Below are 27,458 nucleotides of genomic sequence, written 5' to 3'. Positions count from 1 at the left end.
TTAGGTCATTTGGTGAGGAGCTTCCAGCATCTCCATTAAGAAGGTATCAATAGGTGTGTCTCCTATTAGCTTGAAGAAGAAGAGATGTTCTAGGCATTTCAGGCCAATTGATCGAAGAGCAGGTAGGCGCAACAAAAGTTTGGCGAACCTTCAAAAAAAAAAAAGATGCAAAAGAAAAATTTAGCGTTAGACATCACATGGAGACAACAAGGACAGAATTATCATACTGATCAAATTTGTAAGCCTCATTTTTTGTCCAAATCAATTTTTTATATAACTAATCTTAGGGCAATAATTAGAACGTTGGCAAATTTACTAGAAATCAGATGGTCAAAGATAACAAAGGGCACCTCTACGTATATCTGAAGGTTCTATCCTGTTACAAAGGAATTCTTATCTGCCAAAAAGTTCCACCTTGAACATTTTTTACCAGTGGGAAATAGTCATTTATCCTTAACATTGGACAAAATTTCCAGTTTTAACATGAACGTAAACTATGATGACATTAAACACGTCAGTCGATTAATCTAATGCTGATACACTATATTTTGGTGAAGTGAAATCGTTGTTCTTAGGGCATCAGAAAGAAGAATAGTTCTATTTCTATCCTACACTGTAACTGTTTGTATGACAACTGTCAATCCCATTCCAAGGGAAGTGAGATGTTATTCTACCCCCTATCTACAGACCCCGTCATCATGCAAACTACGTTTTCGGGGGCAAGGGGGAAAAAAAAATAAACCAAATCCATTTACAGATTGGAGGATCGCCAAAATAAGGGTCGTTTCTGCTGAGCTGTTGAGAACAGGAGTCCGAGCGCCAGGAAAAACAAGCCGCTCTGAACGCCATCCAGGAAGTTCAACTTTAAAGTTTAAACTAAAACATATGATGGCTAGAGGAAGAGATATTAACCTCTTCCTTGCCACGAAGAACCTCTCCTTCCAGGACATGGAGATCATTACGAAGGACAAGATAATTCATGGGCACAAGGAAAAGGCTGAGTTCTTGGCATAACATTTACAAACCTAAATGACCCAAATATAATTTTGCCCCAATAATGCATGTAAACCATATAGAATTTTGTGGTGTTTTTATAATGCAGATAGAATTTGACGGCAGGTACTAACTGTTCTGTCCGTGTAGTCACCTATTATTCTGGCTGTAAAGGCTCAACCCCCATTCAGTTCTTAGTCCTATCTCATATTCTTATATGGCGCATGTGAACAAATCTCCATGCAAGCCAATGCATTTTTGCACTAATTCCTGCACTGAAATTTTTTCTTTTTTTACATATATGACCCAACAATACTAAGTACAGGAAGTAAAGGCAAGAATTTCAAATATGTCACCTCCCAAACATAAAAATGAACTTTTATATATATTAATAGACTGATTAAAAAACAAAACAACAAGTACATTACTCAACCTACAGCTCATAAACTGTACAGGATTATGTTTTTAGACTAGAACATGTTTTGTTTTCTATAATGTAACTTTTACAATGATAATTGGATTCATATAGAGAATAATGTATTTATAATTCAAACAAACCTTTTGTAGGTTTTACTGGAGGACAAAATATGTCCACAAACTGGTCTGTCAAGTATGATCAGCGTGTATTTGTGTGTTCTTTATTTAGCGCCAAGCTAATATTTGAATGTTGGCCAATATGGGCAAGACTAGCGATAGTTAACCCTGGTCGGCGTCTCACTTTGTACAGCTGGTGTATGGAACAGGACAAGCCAAAAATACCAACCTGGACTAAGGATTTCCGGTTTTCTCTATTCATATAAAAAAAACTATATCTTTCAAACATATTCGCCAAACAATTCACCTTCCATCTACTTGCGCAGAAAACGGACAGGAAAGTGTATACAAACCCTCAAGGATAACTCACCTTCCTGGCTGTTCTGGGTACTTGTGTTTGCAGTACGCTTCCAAGGATGCATAGACCTTCTCACGCAGGGCCTCCACCTCCGAAGGATTCGAGAGACCCTTTGAATCTGTAAAGCAGAAACAGGACAAATATAAATTAACCGATACCAGACAGCAGAGCGTGTCATTCATATTGTGACTTTACTTCAAGGTTACATGAAAGATGAAGCTCTATAAACCCTTATAACGTCAGCAGACACTTTGTAATTCATTCACCAAGAGGACAGGGAACCTCGACCTCTGAGATCTGTAACTTTTACTCGTCTGCAAAGTCATTTGGTCAGCATTGCGTTCACTGTCATCGTGACCTGGCTGTACGTAACAGAGCACTTGCCAGCGCTGTTTGCGCACACCAATAACTATCAAAATGGGCAATGAGTTGCAGAATGAAACACTTGATGCTCAACTACCCATAGTTTTTCAAATCCCCTCCTTTATTTGAGAACATTTTTAGTAACGGAAAACTAACTGGATGATAACAAAACGGTTAGGAGTAGACCTCCATGTGCAAAGTAAACTAACCTGGATTAAAAAGGACAATAGCTCGTAGGCAACCCAACTCTGTCTTGTCCATCTGCATGTCTCGCATTTTGGATACTAATTCTGTGAGGACCCTGAAGAGGCAGAAAGTACATTAATTCCGATCTAAGAGAGACTGTGGAACCCACAAACCGAATTCACGTGATCACGGCACCCCAGAAGAAACATCATCTGTTTGAGATATCTAAGCAGGACATCTACCTAAAAGACTTCTCCTCAGAAACGTTTCTTATTCTTGGATCATTCATGGAAAAGATGTCACATGTTTAACAACAAAAATCTACGAAAAGAAAGTTCTTCACAGAAGAGCATGTTCTTTTGAATGACGGATGTTCCTTTACCTGTCGAAGATTGCCCCTACTCCAGCGCTGTGGGCACTGTTCCGATGGACATGTAGACCCGTAGCGAGAAGAATTCCATCTTTCACCGCTATCGATCGATGGGAAAAGGAGGCAATGAGCAGTTCATTCCAACCTTAAGAGAGGACAATATGTCACCAAACTCATTCAAAGCACAACAAACATTAAACCTGCCGTTGGGTGCGACGTTGACGAGAGACGACTTGGCCAGTACTACTGATTTGACGCTCTAGTGAATTAATGCTAACGTCGGTCCCATTTCCATGTGTTATTCGTTGGAAATTAATGCACCGAAGGGTCAATGTGGCTCTGGACTATGCTGCTAAGAAGCATGGCTTTGGGAAATCACATTAACACTTCTAACTGTTGCACACATCCACCAATTCTGATCCTGACCATAAAAGCGAGAAGTAATGCAGAAAAAACACCCCTGAGTGTTTTCTGAGCAACTTTCTCTGTAAATAGAGTATTTTCTTAAAGAGACATTATCTTCAGAAACGCTTAACACCGTGATTTAAGATGCCATGGGGATAAAGAAGAGGACTCTGTCACCTCCTGCTTTTTCCTTCAGTTCTGTTTCACTTCATGTTAGCAGATGCATGAATGGTCCCAACTAGCGCTGTTAGCTTGATGTTGGGCTGTAAATGTTTCATGCGCGGCGGCTCCCTGGAGCCTGTTCCCGCCACTCAATAATACATTAAGTCACTGGTTAAAATACTGCGAGGGGGTTATTTAAAGCATCAGACGGAATATACTGGGACTGGGTTCTAAAAAAAAAAAATGCATATCCCAGCACAACTAATTCATGTCTACGGAGGAATTAAGTGCCCTATTAAAATGCTCTTCACTCCGACATCCGTATTATGGGAGCGTTGGTATCAAAGACCAGAAAAGAAAATTTTTTTGGTAAAACTCATCTTATTGGTGGCCCTTACATTCTACTGGATATTTCAGGGAGAACGGTATGTTAAATTCCGCAGCATTTAAGATGCATACGCAAAATTAATCAAACCCTATGGATTTTAAATACTGCCTCCAATCGTTAAAGACTTGCCTGAAGCATGGAGAATTCTTAGGGGTGAAATTACTAAACCGTGAGTTTGCAGGAGACTGGAACAATGGTGAAAGATTTGCGAGATAAAAATGATCAAGAAAGACTAAGAGGTCTCAATATCTCCAGCTTGAGGGAGAGGTGAGAGAAAGGGGATGGGAGAGAGACAATGACTTACTTAAAGGGATTTAACAAAGTGCAGGAGGGAAGTTTATTTTAAAGAAGAAGAATTGTTGGACAAGAGGTCATAACACTAGAGGGTCAGCGGCTTAGATGGAATGGAAGATTTATTTACGGAGAGAGTGGTAAATAAGTGGAACTGGCTCCGAGCAGAAGTGGAAGAGGCTAATGCAGTGACGGAATGTAATCATGTACAAGATTATATTATATTTGTCATTGGGAAACACAATTCTAGAGTGCCCTATAGAGTCAGTGTGGGCAATGGCCAACTCTTAGACAAAAAAAGATTGGTCTCACCTGCCCTAAGTAATATCACTTGATCGTCCAGCGGCAGTTCGGAGAAATGCGGGATCCGTTTAGCCCACTCCACCAAGGTAAAAAGCTGCTTGTCTGCCGCTTGGCAAATGTTGGTGACGGGGTCACTGGGCTGCAAAGACAACGCAAAGCATTACTTGGGGGAAAGGGGTTCTTGGATGATGATGATACAGAGGTGGATGGAGATGTATGCTGAACCTGTATCGTATGGGCTTTGTAAAGATCTACAAAATGGTTATCCCCTACATCAGGGGTGTCCAACCTGCGGCCCTCCAGCTGCTGCAGGACTACATCTCCCATAATGCTCTTTCAGCCAAGGGGCTGGCTGAGGAGTATGGGAGATGTAGTCCTGCAGCAGCTGGAGGGCCGCAGGTTGGACGCCCCTGCCCTACATTAAACTTAATATTCCAACCTTACTTACAGAGTTTGGGGTGAGGCCCATGTTGGCTTCAATGTAGGTTTCTGTCTTTGGTTCAACCGCCAGCTCTGCCTCAAGGATCTTCTCCACCGGCATGTCTTCATTGGCGCTACTTGAACAGTCAACCTCGTTTTCGTTCCGGTCCCTCCCCCGCTGCCTCTCCTCTTGTACGGCTGCAGAACAGTCAAGAAGAAAAACTGCTTGTAATACCCAAAATAAGACATAATGTTGATACAAAATGTATTTTTCTATCAATATTACACACACAAAAATAGTGGATTTCCCTAATATGTATAACTCATAACTTGTTATACAAATTGCGTTCATAAAACGGCTGTTTCGTCTGTTTATGCATTTGTTGGGGTGATGAGCTAGCTTTGGGGAGCCCTTTCCCTTATCTGACCCGCCCCCCGAATGATGAGAATTATTTTTGAGCTATACATTAAGCAAGCTACTGATTTGTCGATCATTGCCATACAGCACACTGCCCCCTTGTGGCAATCTTCCTGTAAATACACTTATAAAAAGGCATGTTTTCATTAAATATTTATGAGATATGTCATGCATGCACGCACACGTTATCTGTTCATTTAACCCTCTTGGTGCCTTGTATTGTTCATCCCCACAGGGCACTCCAATTGCATACATCTCTCCAAGATCATTACAGTAGGAAAATACTAACTACAGGATCATGGAATACAAGATCCCCCCATGTGTTATCATTGTTATTTACTGATTTATATAGCGCCATCATATTCTGCAGAGCTGCACAATGGGATGCGGCTCTCCGCAAAGACTCGTTATCGGCATTCAAACACCATCTCAACAGTCTTCCATGAAACTGAACATCTTTGCAATGTTATGGTTTGAAGATTAGAGAGTGAGTCAGGATGTCTCGCGATGGCTTCTCTGCCATATGCTGCGAAAGATGTTGGCACGCATGCCGGAGGCTGTTTGCTTGTATGTGTGTAAGACAGAGGACAGACATGAACGTCTGCGTTTTTTAGCAGAAACAAACAACAGACTCCAGACTCCCAAATTAATTAATTAATCTAATTATATTTCTGGATTAATGTGTCTTTAGGAGATACGTTTTTCATTTTTTATGATGATCGCTCGCTGTTCTGTTTTTATTTGCGGTTGGAGCTGGGAACAGTTGTGTTGTGTTTTTTTGTTGTTTTTGGGTTTTTTTTATATAAAATGTTTTACATCCGCATCCCACTCCCTAATCCCGTATACCGCACATTAACAAACTGCAAAGTAAACAGGGATTTAAAATGAATTGTCAGACTGGAGCCCACTGCTGTCACTAAAGTAATACATACTGAATATATTATATACAGAATGAATACTGTATGTACTTGCATACCTCCTAAGTGCCACTGTTGAATCGAGCAAGTCCCTATCCCAAACCCCTCATGCCCCTCTTTCCTCACCTGCTGCCAGAATGTTTGCTGGGTATGAGGGTATCGCAGGGTTCTACAGCCCTAAAAGCCCCGATAATGTGTATAGAAACAGCAGGAAATTACTTTAGAAATTAAACTGTGTAAATAAATCTTCTAAATGTCTCACTCAGTTACACAAATAGCTACCAACAGGCCACAAAGTCACATAAAAAGTCTGGGTAAAGCCCCGCCCAAGCCACTCCCGCTAAGACAAAAATGCCCCTTCCTGGCTTTACAGGGACATATTTCGTTTACTCCTTCGACTCCTCGCAGGTTGGTGAATTTAGTGGAAATTTCATGTACTGGAGGTGACTTTTCTCTGTATGTCATCTCTTTCCATAAAAATAAAAATATTCATCTTTCCTGCCCTTTTATGAATCAATATGAACATTCCTGTTCTAAAATAATCTACTGAGATGTTCAATAGGGAACGATGAATCTTTATAGAACACTCAATAACCTGCATAAACCTTTCCGGAGTCTCTTTCTGATAACTTGGCGTACCTAATACACTGCTCAACCTCAACAAACCGCTTGAGAATTATCATTAGGAAAGAGAAGCGCTCCTAATAAAAAGTCCCGACCCTTCCTCCAGATTCTGGCAGTGTCACTGTACACATGTAAGGAATTCGGCTGGAGCATGGCCTTGGATTCAGGCCAACTAGAACATTGATAGCCTGCTGGTTTTAAGGAATGAGAAGGGAATTCCTTACAGATGCTTCCTCGTAGGGGTCCTCTCAGGAATTGGCCTACTGCGATGGCCGCAGAACCCTAATATTAACTTAATAAATCCCCTCCAAGTATTAATGTGAGAATTCTGGCCTTGCGTTAGATGCAATCCTTGGGCTTTGTATAGAACCGTATAGGAACATATAATGAGCTGGCAAGTAAGACCTATTCAGCTCCTGCTATGAAGACTGAAACCTTAATCGTTGGACTCATCTTGGATTCAGGAGCCGTATGTCTATCCCATGCATGTTTAAATTGCCACAATGTATCAACCTCTACCGTTTCTCCTGGGAGACTCTTCTGCTTTTCTACTACCCTCTCAGTAAAGTAAATCGTCCATCTAAACATTTCAACTTTTAGATTTTCGATTATGGCTCTTTGTTCAAACATTTCTCCTCCTTTGAAATAAGCTTCCCTCCAGTGCTTTTTGTACAGATTTGTACTTTATGTATTTATATCTTTCTATCTTCTCCCCTCCACATGTTTTCTCTCAGAATTTAAGGACAATGCCTAAGACTTATTAACACGTCAAACTTTTGTGGGACACTATGTGTCTTCCAGAGGCTCACGTTAATCCTTGACCTATAGAAATACCAAGCCATGCAGCAGATCAACGTAGATTTCTGTGGTTTATATATGTCCTTTGGAATGTAAGGACATGCAGAAATCCTGGAGAATAAGGGACATATTGGGCCTCCTTTCCTGTATGAGGTTTAATACAACACTAGATAATTAGGACAAATTAAAGAAGAGTCGGTTGACCTCTCGGCTGGGAATTAACGACTTCTAACCCTGTGCTCAGCAAAATGCATGTTCTATAGTGACTGAGTAACCACAAGCTATAATGAACAAGTCTGCATTTTGCAAACTCCTGTTTATGTCTCCTGTCCTCGGCCACCAGAAAAGGCTTGACTTTGTGGTCAGTTTACAAACCGCTACAGCAAAAACCATCGGTGCCCTGACTGCAATAACCACTTGTTGTCCTAAACCTTTAACTTCCCCTCTTGCTGTCTGCGAGTCACACGTCATGTTGCCAGGTGGGAAGGGATGACAGCAGCTGTCATCTTCACGTGGTGTCATAGACCTGACCCGTCATGAGCCACTGCACATGACTTTGTGGCAAATGTGGGTGGCATGCAGTCATCACAAAACTCAACAAGCGAAATTCCAGATTACTCAACGGAACAATGGCGCTTTTTTTAACATACTTCAAGCTACTGTTTCTTTAAATCATAATTTTAGAGTAAAACGAGCATAGTCTTTGAAAATGGAATCCGGGGACATCAAACATTCTGAAGCATGGCACGCGCATGGAAATTACTGGACTCAAATAAAAAATCTTGAGCGGTAGGGAACTGCTCCAGCGATGGACCATGAGACCTTGGGTTCCCAGGTGCTATCTGAAAACTGGACCGGGGGCTTACAAGAAAGGTTAAACTATTATTGGTAGATAACTGGTTGTTGACGAGGTCAAGACAGCACAACGCTGATGCCTCTGTATTACAAAACTATATAAAAAAAATAAGAAAATTTATAAAAATTGTTAACCCCGTCTCACCACCAACATACTCTGAACCCAAATGGATTGCTTTAAAACCAGGTAGCCATCGACTGTTCCTCACTCTCCTGAGTGTCTTTCTTTAGTAGGGACATTGCCTCTTTGGTCCCCAAACCCCTGTGTCTCTTGCCCCCCACCCCACCCCATGACGCCTCTTTCCTCTCCTGACACTCCTCATTTCTAGAAACTCAATGTTTTCACTGGAATCCCCTAATTCCCTTCCCAGGTTGTAATATCAATTATTGGAGTCCAAAGTCATGTTATCTTAAGTTTTATGAAATACCCGCCCCCCAAACCTTTTGGAACTAAGAACAATTGCCTCTAGTCAATAGCAAAACAGTATATAAAAAAATACCTCTCCCTCCACTATAGAGAATGCCATTCTGATGTGTATGAAAAGATATGTCAAGGTAAATGTGTTTCATGTTGCTTTAGAAAGAATTCACATCGACCTATTCGGAACAACGGTATAAAAGCATGCAGCCATGCCCTGCCATTACCAACAATTCACATGATGGTCCCCGCTAGACGATTCCCACGGAGGCAATCCATTTGCAGACGGCACTTAAAGCTATATCTTGAAATGACGCATATAAGGTTCAGGGACACTCGAAAGAAAAATGTATTTAAAGAAAATATGTGGAAAAAGATCAGAATCGTTAATTTGTGGCTGTATTTTCGCATTCGTTGGGTTGTGTTTGGGTGTGTATCGGGGAGGACCGAAGACTACTTTGAATGCGGCAAACAGACGGTCGACATTTATGAGAATGATGATGAATTAACCCCAATCTGGATTTGGCCTTTTGGCCAAATAGACGACGAGAACATCCCCCGCTCGGTCTTAATCCCATCTCGGCTGCATCAAGAGAATGACTATGTTCTCTTCAGAACCTTATTACATTATTGTAATAAACACAGAAGGTGTCTTATTGGAGAGGCGCCATTATTAAGAGTCCAGTGCGGTCAACGTTAACACCAAGAAACAAATGTATCCAGATAAGGTAGGGAATTATAAACCGGTATGGAAAATGGTGATCAGGTTGAGCAACTTGACGGTCTAGTCTACCCCACACCACTAAACCCCCTTCATGTTTAATGTGTATAGATTGGAGAAGAGAGGACAGAGATGGGATGTTATAAAATAATTTTGTTAACTCACTTTATGTATTCAAATTTTAAAGGAGGAGAAATATTAGAACCAAGAGACCAGAATCTAAAACTAGAGGGTGAGAGGCTGAGATGAAATATCAGGAAATTTTACTTCGCTGAAAGGTTGGTAGATAAGTGGCACAGCCTCATAGCAGAAGTTATACATGCTATTACAGCGAGAGCATTTAATGGCTCATGAATCTAAGATGAGACCAACGACTGATCAAGGTTTGCGTCTTTACAGCAAGAAGACACAGGCAGACTAGAGGGAGCTGAATGATTCTTAGCTGCTGTCAAGTTTTATGATTCTCTGTTAATATTATTTAAATAATTATTATTTCACTTAATTCATGATTTTTTATGTAAAACATAAATGGAACAAACGTGACTTTTTTTATATATATATGACACCCTGCCTGCGTCAATGACGCCTGAAAGAGGCCATTCATTTTATGTTTTATTGCGTCATCGATATGTCACAGTGACACGCCAAGAAAAGACTGGCTCTGGGCGCTTGGGCGTTACTAGGAAAACGCTTCTCCTACTATACTAGAAACTGAATTAATGTTCTAAAATACATAAAATTCCACTACACGTCTGACAAAGTCACTGTGTCACTAATTGAGTTACATTGTTTTAATTAAATTCTCGCTTCCTTGTTGTGATTGTTCCTTTCTCTGTGCTAAGAAAGTCTTTATCTTTGTGTAAAACGGTTAGAAATTGAAAAGTTTGTCAATTCATTGGAAAGTATTTGTTGCCTTGAAAGTTCACATTGCAGCATGCAAAGAATGCGACTGCATGGCGCTGGGGTGCGTGAATTAAAATGCAGGCGGCTAATAGGGGTAAGCGTGGGAGGAAACTTCACATTCTTTTCAGAATATACCTGAAATGGAGGTCAATTTGAACAATTTTCTGTAATCAGACTGAAGTACTTATCTCTGACTTGGATGTAGGTTTAGATACATTTTATATAAATTATAGGTATAAAGGGAAAACTTTGACACACAAAAATACAGAAATGTTAGTTTTCAGTGAATAACCTTAAAGGAACACGTTGAGAATGTGTTCAGAGTTATTACCGGTATATATGAAATTTTTTCTCCAATCTAAATAGTGAAATCAAAGAAGTCACCCGATCTTGAACTTAAATAAGCACAGAGGGCAGTGTTGGAGAATTCTGCCGGTCACATGATCACAAAGGGCGAAAGTGTATTATTCAACATGGAGGCAGCCAATACTTGGCTTCTATCAGCAATAATGGTTCTACAGGGCAACGGTCATTGAAATACCTTGTTCGGCCTGGCCTCGAAGACCTCGTGTATGCTGGGATGGATGGTGCTCCATCCCTGTAACAGAATAAGATGTATAACAATTATTTGTATTACTTGCTTCTTGTTGTGTGAACAGCAAAGACGTTCTCTTTTTTTTTCCCCAATTGGGGTGGAAACATGACCTAGAACTTTTTTTTGGAGAAATCACGGAGAAGGTGAAAAACATCGGACAGGGCGTTTTTATTACAGTTTTGGAGCAGTGGGTAAATTTTAAAAGCACGGCCCTTATTCTGAATTCCGTTGCCGTCAAAGAAACAAAACATTTTTGTCCAGTGGACGCCGCCATAAATACGGCAGATGCATTTTGTTCAATGGAGATCGAAGGGAGAAAGAGACGTAGATGACATTTTCCCTCTAATCCTCAATTTATAAATCGGCCGTCCCGATCTACAACCCAACAGCTCTTAGGGGGCTGTATTTGAATTACTAAGGTTATTGTAACCTATTCTGAGACAACATTCCTATGGCACAGACAACTCAAGTAACTAACTTTACTATTATGATTAGAGAACATGTTAGGGGTTGAAGACACGAGAGACCAAGTTTAATCCATTAGCTTAATATATTATACAAAAGGCAAAATCAAAAACCACAATTTCTATTTTGCCCTTAATAAGAAAAAAAAAACCCACTACTGGCACCATAACATATTTTAGCAGTGAATGCCGCATTTTTACTGTCCTTTATTAAAACACAATGCCGAGCATAATTAATCCATTCACCTCTAAGGCCTTAAATATACATTTACTCTCCCAACAAACAGTTTACTGTATTTCACATTAACCCTATTTTTGGCCAACTTAGTGAATAAACCCTTTAAGTTTTCTAATGCCAACAGCTGTTCAAGCTGTTCCATAACCATGAGTTCAATACCCCCAAGGGGGTCAAATATGCTGGCAGAGTCCTTTGAGTTAAGGGCCCTTTACACGTTAAAACACATTTTTATAACCTTAAGTGTGTTGAGTTCCACGCACTTCTATGAGCATTACGGGTCAAGCTTCAACACAGGATGGTTAAAGTATCCATAGTTTCCCATTAGGTCTATCAAGTTCTTGGGCGCCTAGGATGAAAGGAACGTCCTTGTAGGAGAGCTCTGACCAGATGGTTTCCAGGTGGACAGCCATTCTTTAGAATAATCTTTGGACCGTGGAACCACATGGTATTCCTGTAGTAGCCGTCATCAGCTTTAGCTGGTCCACATGGAGGTTCCACTCTATATATTTCTACAGCTTCTGTCTTACCCAGTTTCATTCCTCACTTGCATGTTGGAAGTTACTACCTCTGAGATATAATTACTTTTAATCTGTTTTTCGCGCATGTGACTTGGACCTAAACCAAATGTTTTCCGACAGGCTTCACAAGCGCGTGATAGAACAAACACACAAAAAAAAAAAACGTCCTCGATGTTGGTATCTAACGTAGGCTTGTAAGGCAAAGACCAAAATGAGCCGTTCTAATGGATGCAATTTGCGCTTGCCCGCCATATTTCCTTTGACATTTATGTCATACTTCAGCCAAAGGAGCAGGCGCTTTATTAAGACAAGTCAGAAGGAAACCAGTGTGTTTTCCATTCTAAAACAAAGCCTTTATGGTCTTCACTTTTGAACATCGCTAGATCAGCAATTTAGCTGCCGCTTAGACGGTTTCCCCCCCAGTCACCACCGATATATATGTAATGACTAGAATGTGACTCTTATTGGAAAGTACCACACACTCCATTTAGAATGTCTGGGAATATTTTCCAATCAATGATACAAAATGTATCTAGGAGAGTGACAGGGAAGGTATTCCCGTTCCTAGTGTTTGTCAGAAGACACTTGGGGCTTCCCTAGATGACAGGTATAATGGTGCCATTGTCTGTTCCTCCCCATTATTGTAACATTTCAATGACTGCGGAGATTGTCTCCAAACATGAGCTCCGATATCCTTCTTTTAGGAGCGTAGCCAGCAAATCCCAGCTTGAGAAGCTCACCAAAAGCAGATAGGATTCATGTCCGCGGGCCACCCAAGAAGGTGGGATAGGGAGCCTGGGAAAAAAAGGACCCAATTCACTCTTTCTGCAGCTTCCTGCTTATTTTATGTGATCCGAAAAGTATCTTCAACATTCTGCAAAAGCGCAACAACCCCGAAACTATGCGCACTAGTGACATCGCTGGGCAGGAAAACATCGGTTAACTACTTCCATGCCAGTATGACATCAAACATAATTTAAACTACTCGAAACAAAGTAGCAAGCCGCTATTTAAGTAGTAAATCGGCTTTTGTAACGGACACATAAGAAGCCACAACTGGGGACCTAACCATGCGCTTACAGGCAGGATGGGAGTGGAGTAATAACCCCTGAAGACCACCAACTAGAGAAGACTGTCAGAGATCAGCTTATCTGCTTATCTTGTTTATACCCCTTGGGGTAGTTATGAAGGGTAATGGCCTACTTCATTTTCTATTGTGACATTTTAATGGCATTCGGTAGAAATGATTTGCTATTATGGGCACTTCAAAGGTTAAGAAGCGCTGCTGCAGAAGGAAATATAAAATGTATTGCTATATCTGTACTAAAACATTTGCTTTCAGGTGTCAAAAAACGGTTTGGGAAGGAAGATCTTCTAAAAAGATGTAACATGTACCAAACCCAGCATATCCCATCAGAAAAATATTTTAATGTATCAAGAACCAAATGGCCCACATTCCATATTTAAAAAAGGAGAGTTTCAGTACTGGTTTATTAGATGCTATTAGAGGAACTATAAATCTATTGCAGGCATTTCAAAACTTCACCACCACCTCTGCTGGAAGGCAGAAGTCTAGCTACCCCATAACAAAATATTTACACCTACACTTTCATACAAAAGTTTTGGTGGGCTTACGAGAGCCCCGTTCGTGAGCTTACGTTCTGGAATGAATTATATTAGTAATTGAGACAAAAGGAGGGGTAAAACTCGGCAGTGAACCAGTAATTAGGGGTAAGTGGTTGCAGGATGTAAAACTGAGATCGGATCTTGTCTGAAGAGCTTACTTTCCAAATGAATACACTAGCCAAATCTACAAGCAGCTCAGAAAAAAATGCTTCAGGTTAACATCTTGCAGCTTTCTCTCAATCAACTAGAAATGTCTCTGACGACTCGTGTAGAAACTAATACCCAATTGCTTTTTTTTTTTTTAATCGAGATGAGATGATAAAGCAGACATTGTGTCTTTATGCAACGAACACAAAAGAATCAATAGAAAACGGGTTTTATTTAGACGTCGGTCCAATTCTGCTTTACTTCTCTCTAACTAGAAACTATTGCTGTCTGTTCCATAAAAAGACTTCACCCAACCCCAAAAACAGATGGACCACGGAGCGTGATTCTCACGACTAATTCCACGACTAATTCCGTTAGCGCGTTGTTTTTGTAATCTAAAACTCAAAATATAATTCTTGACGGTCCAAACCTTCCAGAGTCCCCTTATAGGATTAATGTAGTCCCTGCAAGCTCCTACGTGCCCGGGCTAAGACGACGCTTGTACAGATAAGGTAAGGTACAGAGTTATTGGAAGGCAGAGAATTGGGATTTATACTTAGATCGCTCTCCGCAAATAACTCAACAGCTTCCCAGTGGAGAGAGTAGAAATCGCGATTCTTAAATTACCAAAAGGAATCTTTCAAAGCCCCCAAAAAAGGGAAACACGATGTGTCTGCTGCCACCTAACCCTGCTAATTGCTGCGGGATGGAAGTTAAATTATGTGTTAAACAAAGCAATGAATCCTTAGCCTAATCTGTTAAAACAGCTGTCCTGCTTGGTGCAATGACAGCGCTGTGTCAATAGGAAGATAAAAGTTAGATTTATGTGAACTAACATCCTCTGTTTGGCTGGAGGGGAATAATTTGTCTCCTTTCCCATTAGGCGGTTTGGCTCCTGTCTTACCCCCCTCTGCACACCCACCCGCCGGACCACTACTACCGCCTACAAATTAACTTTTGTTTGAAGAGTCACAAGTATCCTGAAACACACTGGCTGCTCGAAAGGGTTAAGGAATCACTCATTTATATATTGACGTTTTGCCAAAAAATTTAAAATCTGATCGTTTACGATTGGTTGAAGGTTCAGTTTAATAAAAAAATAAAAGTTTTACAATTTAATATCAGATCAAAGGTCTCAGCCTTAAAATTTTACAATCCAAAAATGTAATAATTACAATTTTTGTGTGCTTAATAAAAATAGTACAGCAATATAAAATACCTTGTTTATTGGACCAACATTCCATTTTAAGGGGAGTATTAACCTCCCTCTATTAAAAGCAATAGAGTTTCTCCATCCCAATATTGAGTTCTATGGTTCTATTAGTATAACCCTCAAGTGTCCCTCTCCCAAATTCCTGATGCCCCTCTTTCCTCCCCTGATGCCCCTCTTTACTAGGAGCTCAGAATGTTTGCTGGGTATGAGGGTATCACAGGGTTCTACAGCCCTAAAAGCCACGATAATGTGGATAGAAACAGCAGAAATATGTTCATTTAAATCAGTTTGGCATTTAAAATATATAAAATTTATATCAAGTCACATGAAGTATCAAACCCCTAAACAAACGTGACCCTCCTTGACCGTGGTGGTAGAAGTTTCAGATATATGGATCAGTAGTTGGTTTTCGGTGCCCTTTGCAATCCCTTTAACATGCTGTAAATGACAAATCTCGTAGCGTGTTTTAGCAGCGTACCCGAGTATACTTTCCCGTCACAATTTATATTGGTTGTTTAATCAAAAGTCCATGCCACCTTACCCCCTAATGCCCTCCTAATGTTTTATGTTCTCAACAGATACAGTTTGTAATAAAAAAACCCAATTTGAGGTAATCCGGACGAGGTCCTATTTTCGTTATCCTCCATGAATTATTTGGGCTAAAACGATAAAGAACCCAACAAGTTTCTTTCAATTATCATTCTGAGGAACACTCGGAAATTATTTACGTGACGCTCCCTTGTGTGTTTTACGATTCCGGCTGGATTTATCGATCCTCCGAGCCCGCATTATGGTTTCCTTGCCTCGTTCGGACCTAGTTTAACACCTCATTTTCTCCCGCGACGCTAATAGAGTTTTCTCGCGAGCGCGGATGACAGAAACAAATGCGTCGAGGAGGAGGGAAATGTGTCCACCTGACAGGAACGGCCGATTTCCGACAGGCGGTGGTTACATTCTCACAAAACCAATTTGTAGGTCTCCGTTTCATGGGGCTTCGAGGGTCACTGTAATAACCCTGAGGGGTGACACCATCTATCTGGGTGTTTTCATCTTGCGATATCTGTCACTGCTCTGGAAGTAAAAGGCATTTTAAAGGCATAACTTGCAAGAGTTTAGTTCGGCCAGTCCCTCTTTGGTCCCAAATGCCTGTACACAATATACCTGAGGGGTATAGCAGATTAATAGTATTAGTGGTTTGGGGTTTTTTTGCCCTTCTTTCCTCTCCGATACCCCTCTTTCCTCTTCCATGCCCCCTCTCCTCCCTTAATTGCCCTCTTTCCTCCCCTATTGCCCCTCTTTTCTAGGAGGTCAGAATGTTTGCTGGGTATGAGGGTATCGCAGGGTTCTACAGCCCTAAAAGCCCTGATAATGTGTATAGAAACAGCAGGGAAAATGGCTTTATAAATTAAACGGGGTAAAAAAAAACCCATTATTCTTCTAAATGCCTCAGTTAGGCAAATAGCTACCAACAAGAACAAAGTCACACAAAAAGTCCTAGTAAAGCCCCATCCACACTCCCTAAAACAAAAGTAGCAAGTTAAATTAAATAATGAACAGGGTTTCATAACTTTAGTCATCGAACAAGAATCCAGATGATCTTCAAGACGTTTCTGTTAATCCCGATATGTTTATCGTTAGTCTTTTCCGCAAAATGGCTACGAAAATCCAATTAATCTTAATAAAATCCTTGCCCGGCAGAGTAAATCCAGGCTATTTTAGGCATGTTCCCTGCACTTTGTTTCCAGAGTGTAAAAGGTGGACATAAATCTTTACCACTTAAACGTCTTTGACATCTTAAAGCCTCAATGTGACCTGGAATAACCCACAAGACAGTTGTTTTAAGCACAAGACATGTCTGGAGCATCCTCGTGAGTACAATCTTTTTCCTTCTCCCAGGGGCTGTCATCTGCTCAGACATCTGCTGATGAACCCCTCTATGGCCAGGCACGCAAAGCCACCACAAGCCTGGGAACAAGGTCCTATATACGCGGACGGCAGGGCTAACCTACCACACAAGTTCATACTACGTTCCACCAGCCATAGGCAACTGATATACATCAAGAAGCATAAAGACAGCTTTGTACACGTGTGGGTGTTTAGCTTTGTGATCCCAAATAGAAACATGGAATCTGCCGGCAGATCGGCCCCATTCAGCCCATCTAGTCTTTCCCTTTTTCTGGCTGTAAAAACCATGATCGGTCATTGGTCTCGTCTTAGATACAGAAGCTGTATGCCAATCCTATGCATGTTTAATACCCCTCGCTGTATTACCCTCTACCACTTTTGGGAGGCTGTTCACAGACATCATAGTTTATGAATAAGGAGAGGGAAAAGGAGAGAACGCTTTAAAGGTTTAAGTGTGTTCTAGATTAGAACACTGATCAGCCAATGGGAGATGAGCAGCACATGGACTCTCTCTCTCTCCCTAGATGGACACATTTCAATATGTCTGCCTGATAACATTATCATCGCATTTTACCAAATGCATAACATTACATTTATTTTAATAGCACCAGCTGATTCCATAGACCTATAACACGTATCCCTTATCAGGTTTTTTTTTCTTTCTTCAAAATAATGTATTTCTAAACATACCAAGACCCCAAATAACAAGAAGATAACTGATAATATTTTTTAATCTCTTGAAACCCTAGGCCACGTCTTTTTCTCCTTCAACCGACATCGACACTGCCTTAAAGCTTGGGCGCATCTAGATATTTGGGAAGCCATTCAAAGGATCTTAAGTGTCTTACAAAATCACACAAGCATGGGCTGTTACGGACATTTATTTCCAGGTTCTTGTCTCAGAATTCCTTCATGTAGAGACTAAAATATAAAAGCACTGAAGCATACTGTCATGAAACATAAACTAGCATTAAATATATATCACTTCGAAGTTACTCGCCGGTCGGCAAGCAACTGTATGGACAAAGGCTTGTGAACGTTCTCCGAATGAACAGACACAGAATCTTGGAACTAACTATCAAACCTACATGCCACTTAATTCTTCTGGCCCTAATTATAAAATAAATACATTAGGTAGGCAATTATGCTGTAGCGTGGAGCCAAAAACGCTGTCATGTATAGATCAAACGTTGACCTGTTCCCACGGCTATTTTATCTGAACGTAATGCAGAGAGTTTATCTCTGGTCCACTTCTCTGATTGGTCCTTCAGAATCAATTTAATTTCTTAATAGTGTGTTATCACCATAACAACCAAAGGAACATTGCTGCCGACTGCACCATTCTATTAGACGCAACGGTGATAGGACCAGTTAGGAACCACTTTTTTAACCATCATGTCTGCGTCTCGCTGAGATTCACACGCATGACCTTCTAAACTCAGTAATATTTTTGAAGCAACATATATGATTAATGTTCGCGTATGTTTATGTCAATATGAACGAGTGCTTCAGTCCCAGTATGCAGGATAATTACCACCTTAACGTGTCGAGTGACGTGTTATTCTTACCTTCTCTCTTCATCCCCATAGCCAGACACTTCTGGTAGCGGCAGTACTGACAGCGATTCCTCTGCCGCTTGTCGATCAGACAGTCCTTGTTATCGCGGCAGGTGTACGTCAAATCCTTCCTCACCGTCCGCTTGAAAAAACCCTTGCAGCCTTCGCAGCTGTAAACGCCGTAATGTTTACCTGCGAGACAAATTTAATTCGGGATTAATTAACAACAAAAACATCCCAGTAATTAAGGGTGGATTAAAGTGAATCTGTTACATGACCCAAATTATACCGTATAATACATTTTACAAAATTCCGAAGTCAAAATAAATATATATACACACACACACACACACACTACCATTCAAAGGTTTGGGGTCACCTAGAAATATTTTATTTTTTTTCCCGGAAGAAAAGGCGAATTTTGTCCATATAACATGAACTGGATCAGAAATCCAGCGCAGAAGGGGTTAATGTTGTAAATGACTATTGTAGCTGGAAACGGCAGATTTATGTGGAATCTCTTCATAGGTGCTCATCACTCTTTATCACTCCCATCACTCCTGGGTTCCAATGGCCCTTTATCACTCCCATCACTCCTGGGTTCCAATGGCACATTGTGTTCGCTGATCCAAGTTTAAGTTTAAAAGGATAATTGATGGTTAGAAACCCTTTTGTAATTATGAGTGACCCCCAAACCACTGAACGTAACACGCAACATGAATTGTATCTTTAGTTAACGCGCTTGGGGTCTGTATGATTATTTCTCCTCATTAAGTAATCCCTACTCTATTGTTAAGTTGCTGACTGTTGTTGATTGGTCCGGACAGCCTTTAGTAGATTTCTCCACCATTTTCCAAAAAACAAAAGCTCAATCTACATGAGGTAGAAATTCATGTATTTGTGCTTAAAGTGGTCACAGATACTGTCCTCCGTTACATTGTGTCACAGCCCAGACTGAACCTTCCGACACACAATCAATTAATAAAATATACAAAACCTATGACATCAAAAACATTCATATAAGCCATTTCTATGTTTACCAAATGTGCTCTTTTTACACAAAAATGTACGATGCGAAATTCTTCTTTGTCCATTCCATTAGCGTTTTACTCTATACTGCGCCGTGCTAAGTGCTTTCCATATAAATTCTGTTTGTTTACTGATTGGTTTTGGGCTTCTTTGTTTTTTATTCTTTCTGTACTTTTGTTTGAACGGGAAAGGCTTTATTCGGGGGATGCATTTACCTGCATTATTAAAAATATACTAAAAGGCGCTGGCAAATAGCTATTCTGCGGGTCAAATTTTACCGATGCAGTGCCACTAGGATGAATAGTGAAGGGATTTAACCCCTTCATGACAAAGCCCGTACGGGCTCACAGTGCATTGTCTTTAATGGGTTTAAAGACAACCCATTGTCCTTAAGGGGTTAAACTTGCGTGGGATAGACATACGGCTGCCAAATCTCAGACAAGACCAACAACTGATTAAGGTTTGAGTCTTTATAGCAGAAAAAAGAGCGATCAATTCTAGGTTTCTTTGTAATTTTACTGAGAAACAACAGTTTTTTGCACATTGAAGAGTTTGGGTGCCATAAGCTGTGTGTGTGTATATATATATATATATATGTGTATATATATATATATATATATATATATATATAATATTCCAATGGCCTTAATGACACATTTAAATAAAAGACCCTCTATGTTAAGCAAATTAAACATTTACATGTAATTCAAATTCTCCAAACCCAGTTTGCAATTAGAGACATCGAGTGAGAGTCCGATAAATCCTCTGATAGTTTTCGGTTATGTAACGTTTTCAATAAATGCAAGAATTCCTGGAAAGATTAGTTGAAAACTCTAATGGGAATACATGACAAATTGGTTCTAAGATCATCTCCAGGAAAAACAGCTGCTTACTTACCCCCCCCCCCCAAAAAAAAAGTAACACGTAAAAGGCTCGCAGTGTTAGGACGAAAATCTTTTTGGGGAAAATGTAAAAGAGATATATATAGTACCTATGAATGCTCTACAGTTAATTTAATAAGGGGTCGGCATTCTAAGGCGCAAGTGACGTAATGTTAAAAAAGGATAACTATTTTAAAAAGCAAACGTATGTTTTTTGTTCCAGGGCTTTTATTTACATTTAATCAGCTTTTTTACCCAATCTCTGTACATTGACAGCAATTTAAGATGCTGACGCGCGGGGACTGTCCATTTCAGACAGATGGCAACCTTTTTGGACCCTGGTTGTTGGAGACTATAGGTCCCATCGGATGGCTTTTCACATAGATCCATAGAAATTGCCCTTCAGCCCCGTCTAGTCTGCCCGTTTCTCCTGCTGCAAACACCCTTAATCAGTCATTGGTCTCGTCTTAGATTCAGGAGCCGCATGTCTATCCCGCGCATGTTTAAATCCCCTCACTGTATTCGCCTCTATCATGTTTTATTCTCAGCGCATTCCTGCTTGTAAACATCACAGGAGTATCAATATTCGACCAAGCGTAAGGGACTGGAGATATACCCTATACATCTCCGGGGGTATTAACACATTTAGGATTGAGTCACCAAGAAAGAGTTATCTGTCTTTAAAGGTTGAGAGCTCGTCTCTAATTAGTGTTCATAACGGGGAGTGTGGATCAAAGTCCCATAACCAGGACCCTTCTTATTTCCGACGATGCCACCTTGGACTTTCTTCCAGGATCACAAAAGAACCCTGGTGAGCCGCGGATACATTGGTTCCACTTTCTCTCCCGTTCTAGAATGGTCAACTTATAAGGGTTCTAGCCATCTCCTGAGAAGCCTGGGTAGGGGGGGGGGGGGGGGGCGCTATAATCTAGTTTTGGCCTTTCTTAACCACATACCAGACATGGTAGAGACGTGGGTGGAGAAGGGTCCAAATCTCAGCAATGCATCTCGTAACCACAACTCACTTAAAGGCAAAGAATCTCCTTTTAAGAGCTCGCCCAACAAACCAGGCGTCTTTCTCCGAATGCAGTCAACAATCAGAACGCGGTAAATGTATAAACTCAGGAATTTTAACAAAAACACTCAAATAATCAGAAAGTAACGGCTGCATCTCTTTCACTTCTATGAGACGTTCCCGCAACCGGCGGGTAATTGGAAGCAGCCCTCCGTACTATCAGATATACTCAAAATAGGGAGGGAAAAACATGAACTTCCATCTTTTTTTGCTAACCGGCACAGGAGTTTGTTGCCCGAAGCAGCCGTTTACAAAGAAAGGTTATTTTACAACAAGGAACTCGAATGCCAGCATCCTGTGTAAGACATTTTAGAGTACACTGATATTGCAGACCAAAGGCAAAGGACGACGATCGGTGATAAAGCATTCATATCTTTCTTTTATATGAACCTGGGGAGCGGAGCTTGGGAGGTGGAGTGTCAATCAAACTGCCAGGATAGAGTGGCCAAATAGGGACTGTCCCATGCAAAGCGTGACAGTCTGGAGGCATACAATAGTGAATAAAAGTGTTTTGACGTGGATACCTCGAGAGGACCAAGAGATACATTGTTACTGAAAGTGACACTCTACCCCCTCCAGTTCACTAAAATTCAAATAGGAGTCCAATACATTTCCCGCGTTTATATACGGAATCAAACAAGCTGACATGCGTCACGGTGCATGCGCGAGCAGCGGGAGGAAGAGGAGAAGTGTCACTTACATAAAAATAATGATTCTAATGCAGGGGTGGGCAATTAATTTTCCCATGGGGCCACATGAGAAATTGGAATGGTTTTAGAGGGCCAGACCTCTACAAACTACAAACTCCGAAGCCTTGTCCATTTTGTTAACTTATGTGCTGTTTAATAAAGTTATTCAAGCCTACGTCATTGGTAGAGGTGCTTGAATAAGTAAGGCCTGAATAACTATTAGCACAGCACAGAAGTGAACAAAATGAACAAGGCTTCGGAGTGCATACCGTATTTTTCGCTCTATAAGACGCACCTGCTGATAAGACGCACCTAGATTTTAGAGGAGAAAAAAAAGGAAAAAATATTTTGAGCTAAAAAATGGGCTAAAATATTTATTACAATAACTGAATAAGCTATGAACACAGTAAGACACACGCAGTAAGACACACACACACGCAGTAAGACACACACAGACACAGTAAGACACACACAGACACAGTGAGACACACACAGACACAGTAAGACACACACAGACACAGTGAGACACACAGACACAGTGAGACACACACAGACACAGTGAGACACACACAGACACAGTGAGACACACACAGACACAGTAAGACACACACAGACACAGTGAGACACACACAGACACAGTAAGACACACAGACACAGTGAGACACACACAGACACAGTAAGACACACACAGACACAGTAAGACACACACAGACACAGTGAGACACACACAGACACAGTAAGATACACACACACACAGTAAGACACACACACACAAACACAGTAAGACACACACACACAGTAAGACCTCCCTCCCTAACCCCCCTTCTCAGTATCTCCCCTCTAACTCCCTAACCCCCCCTTCTCAGTATCTCCCCTCTAACTCCCTAACCCCCCCTTCTCAGGATCTCCCCCCCCGCCCCGGTCACTTACCTTAAACTCCTGTGTTGGAAGCGTGAGGCGTTTGTCTCGGGTGCCGGCGCTTCACTGCTGATCGCCGGCGTCTGACGTCATATGCCGGCGCCCAGCGTAAAGCGCCGGCACCCGAGACAAACGCTTCCAACACAGGAGTTTAAGGTAAGTGACCGGGGCGGGGGGGGACACCGGACTCATTGGTGAGTCACCAGGACACTCTTTGCGGGCCGGTCCGAGCTATTCAGCGGGCCGGATGTGGCCCGCGGGCCGTGCTTTGCCCAGGTCTGTTCTAATGTGTCTTAATAAATTGGGACTGGGGCTGGTACGTGACGCTGTATGACCCAGCATGCGCCGAATGACCTCCGTACCTGAAGATCTGTCCCCGCAGATGGCACAGATGTGTTTGGTGAAGGAGGCCATTGGTCCTGAGGGGTGTGCTGGCATTTTAAGGACGCCGTTAATCCCCAGGGGCGGTTTGATGTCTTCTGTGCTGCTGACCGAGTTCATGGGGGAATGAAGCTGAAATTAGAAACAAAACAAGAGAAAATTAATCAACTCATTCTGCAAATGACCAGTACGTATCCCGCTGTATTAATGTAACTATCTAGCCATATCAATCCACAAAATGAAGATTATATTAATATAACCTCAGCCGGATATCACACCAAGCCAATACTTCTCTAGTGCCATTGTATGGTTTGTTTAGTTCTCCTTTGTCCGCCCTGATGCCCCTCTTTTCTAGGAGGTGAGAACTTTTGCTGGGTATGAGGGGATCGCAGGGTTCTACAGCCCTAAAAGCCCCGATAATGTGTATAGAAACAGCAGGAAACGGCTTTATAAATTAAACGGGGTAAATAAACCCATTATTATTATTCTAAATGCCCCACTCAGTTACACCAATAGCTGCCAACAGGCCAAAAACCCTTAAAACAAGTTTTTGTCCATTTGAAACGGTGGGAGAAATGAGAAGTCATATTATTTCATCACTGATATCAACACTAGTTTCTTTTTGGGTGAAAATCATATCTTTCTAACAATCCCCCTCACTGCCATAAAAATGAGTACACCGCCTCTAGGTTTAGAAAGAGGGATCTACCCGGCTTTTCTTATCAATTGATCCAAAGAAGTATAAATTTTTCACACCATGATAAAAACAGAATGAGGGGAAAAACTGAAACGAAAGGAAGGATGACGTGAAACTGAAACCCGCGGCTTAATCGGCTTGACCGAGAATCCGGCAGGAACTGCTCGCGACATCAAACGGAGGACTCTGTAACAAGACGTCGCCTGGTGGGATCTAAGGCTCCGACATTTCTGATCTCTCTTGTCTCGAGGAGGGGCAGAAGGACAGATCAAAGAGATGCCACAAACTGCCCCGAAATGGTGAGATTCGACAATTAGATCGTTAATATCCGAGCTGCCTATAAATTCCGCTGTACGGTTCCAAAGCACTTCCTGTGAAACACAAGCGGGCCGACGTCGGCTACCGAAAGGACTCAAAACTCAAACCTTGGTTGGTCTTGTCTTAGATTCAGGAGCCATATGCCTACCCCCTGCATGTTTAATACCTCACTGTATTACCCTCCACCACCTCTGCTGGGAGGCTGTTCTAATTATCTACTATTGTTGAAACTTTCCTTCTGTTCCTTGTTAAATGCCAAGTATCACATCCTTTACCTGATCCGTAATAAGATCAGGAACGACGGTTGTACCGTTATAGTAACAGACGCACCGGACGAATATATCTGGCAGCGATCGATCTTATAAAACAGGCCTCTGAAATCTCCATTATCTGCGGGTGCTAAGGACAGATAATCGGTAGAAATCACTAAGTTAAAATGTTTTCGCTAACCGTTAACGCGGAGGCTGCAGATGTAAGTAACGGGAAGCGGGGGGGGGGGCAGCTTTCTGTAATTAGATGGCGCAGGCTGAGCCAGGGTGGATAATCGATGGATTATTGCGAACGCGCCTCAGGTGTTCCGGGACGCGGATGACATCACCGAGCCCAGAGATGTTTACATATTCCAGCAAAAATAAACCCTTATTACCGCAGGGCGAGAGTGGCCAGCCCGGCTTTCACAGCTCACAAAAAATCCTGTTGTTGGCGCGCTGATGTCAGACTGGCAGCCCCGGGGGAGGTGGGGGGCAACGAATGTGCGTCTCGTACAGCTGGCAGCCGGCAGTGAGTCTGTGCGCTACACGGGTCCGGGGGCCGCTTACGCCTCTTAATTATTTTGTTATGTTTTCTTTTTTTTTTTTTTTTTTTGCTTTACAGCCTTTTCACGATTTAATAGCCGGGCAAACAACGGTGAACTATTTGGTCTCCGGGCAATACTTTTATATTCTGCTGACCTGTAGGGTAAAAATCCTGTCTGGTGTCAGGCCGGGGCCCTTATTCTAACGGAAAGGAAATGGTTAAATCCTCGTCGCTTTCAGTGGGATGGCGTCGGTGCTTATAGCGGTTCCTTAAAGATAAACCTTTGTAGAAGTAACATTTGAAAGCGATGACTGCCTTTGTTACGATGCCCATCAGGGTCACTTGCCATTATGGCCAAAGAGGGGCGCTTTTGTTATAGTGGGTGTGGTTAGACGTGTGGGCATGGGCGGGAGTTTATCAAGACTTTTTATGTGACTTTGGTTGGTGGTGGTTGCGACTGGTGTAACTGAGTGGGGCATTTAGAAGAAGAATAATGGGTTTTATTTACTCCGTTTAATTTATAAAGCTGTTTACTGCTGTTTCTATACACATTATCGGGGCTTTTAGGGTGTTAGGAAATTTTTTGACCTCTACATAGTGGCAAATGTATAGATCAAAAAAGAAACCCGCTTGCAGTTTGTAACCAAAGACTCGCGTGTTACTGTAGAGACACGTAATCGCTTTCAGCGCTATAAATCAATTTATCATTCCGGTATATTCTCTCCCGTGTCCGCTCTTTGACATTTAATGGAAACGCTCGGCGGCTTAATAAAGCAAAATTCCCAGTAATTTACACAAACAGATTGCCCTCTCCCCGACGTGAGCTGAAACCAGAGGGGCAATTATTTTGTTCGTGGTATTTTTACCGAGTACAAAATAAACGCTGCAGGATCTATTTTGAGTGCCGGCGAAACCCTTAAGATAAAAATGGATTCTCAGAAGATTGATTTCGGCAGTGAATCTGTCGGTGTCTGCATCGCCTGCCAGGAATGCTATGGAGGTAGTTAATTGCCCTCCTCTGGGTATGAGGTGGCAAAGTCTGGATGACGGGTGACAGGTGGCAGTCAGCTGAGACGGGCTTATAAATAAACTAAGCTCTTTATCGGTGGAGGAAGAGACATCCAAAACAGCTTCACATAATCACTCCATTAACTTACTGTCTCTTCTTATAAATACGCGGGTAACAGAGCCTGCCGGCAGATCGGCCCCCGTCGGCCCATCTAGTTGCCCGTATTACCTGCTGTAAAGACTCAAACCTTAATCAGTCGTTGGTCTCGTCTTAGATTCAGGAGCCGTATGTCTATCCCATGCATGTTTAATACCCTCACTGTATTACCCTCTACCACTTCTGCTGGGAGGCTGTTCCACTTATCCACCACCCTCTCTGTAAAGTAAATCTTCCTTACGTTATATCTAACATCCCCAACATACTTTGGAAAACACGGGAGAAGCCACACTCCTTTTCTTTTAAGACGATGGATGACCCTGCTGATAATTAGACTTCCACAAAAGCTAGAGAGCTTCCTTTAGATTCACCCAACTCCCAAAATATTTTTTAAAATCTAACTTTCTGATTTTCTTTTTTGGTTTTCTGGCTGTTTTTTCTGAAGTAGCTTTTCCGCAGTTGTGAAATTTAGATAAAAAAACAATTTCAATTCTCAATTTCTGTGGCGACTGGAAATTTAAGAAAAAAAGAGAAACAAAAGTCGAGGTGGTTATTTCTTAGGGTGGGCTTACCTGGGGGCTGCCGGTCCCGTAGCCCATGCCGGCTGACGACTGGATAGGCATCGACGGGCCCAGGGGTGGGCTGATGACCGAATACGGCGGCCCCATTCCATTGATGGGGGAGCTGAGGGGCGAATGCAGTTGAGTGGGAGAACCGAGCGAGGGACTGAGCCCGGAGTTGCTGAGGGACGGATGAAGCAAAGGTGCGCTCATAGAACTGCGGACCCCGGGGTTCAGAGACGCGGAGCTGATCTGAGTCGA

General features: G+C 41.8%; 1 protein-coding gene across 1 annotated transcript; it reads right to left on the bottom strand.

Annotated features, from left to right (window-relative positions):
• LOC149281838 (retinoic acid receptor RXR-alpha) lies at positions 1 to 27,458 on the bottom strand. The gene is made up of 9 exons (XM_089498941.1): positions 27,210 to 27,458; positions 23,644 to 23,794; positions 18,702 to 18,881; positions 4,802 to 4,971; positions 4,363 to 4,492; positions 2,817 to 2,949; positions 2,458 to 2,549; positions 1,898 to 2,003; positions 1 to 148 (listed from the first exon to the last, which is right to left on the bottom strand). The coding sequence occupies exons 1-9, from the start codon at positions 27,408 to 27,410 to the stop codon at positions 1 to 3; spliced, it is 1,311 nt and encodes a 436-aa protein (XP_089355067.1). The 5' UTR covers positions 27,411 to 27,458.

The sequence above is a fragment of the Sceloporus occidentalis genome, unplaced genomic scaffold, assembly GCF_023333645.1.
Source record: "Sceloporus occidentalis isolate IW3139 unplaced genomic scaffold, rSceOcc1.0.p SCAF_127, whole genome shotgun sequence".
In the NCBI taxonomy this organism is placed as follows: domain Eukaryota; kingdom Metazoa; phylum Chordata; class Lepidosauria; order Squamata; family Phrynosomatidae; genus Sceloporus; species Sceloporus occidentalis.
Note: the sequence above shows the minus strand (reverse complement) of the source record. Positions and strands in the feature narration are given on the sequence as shown.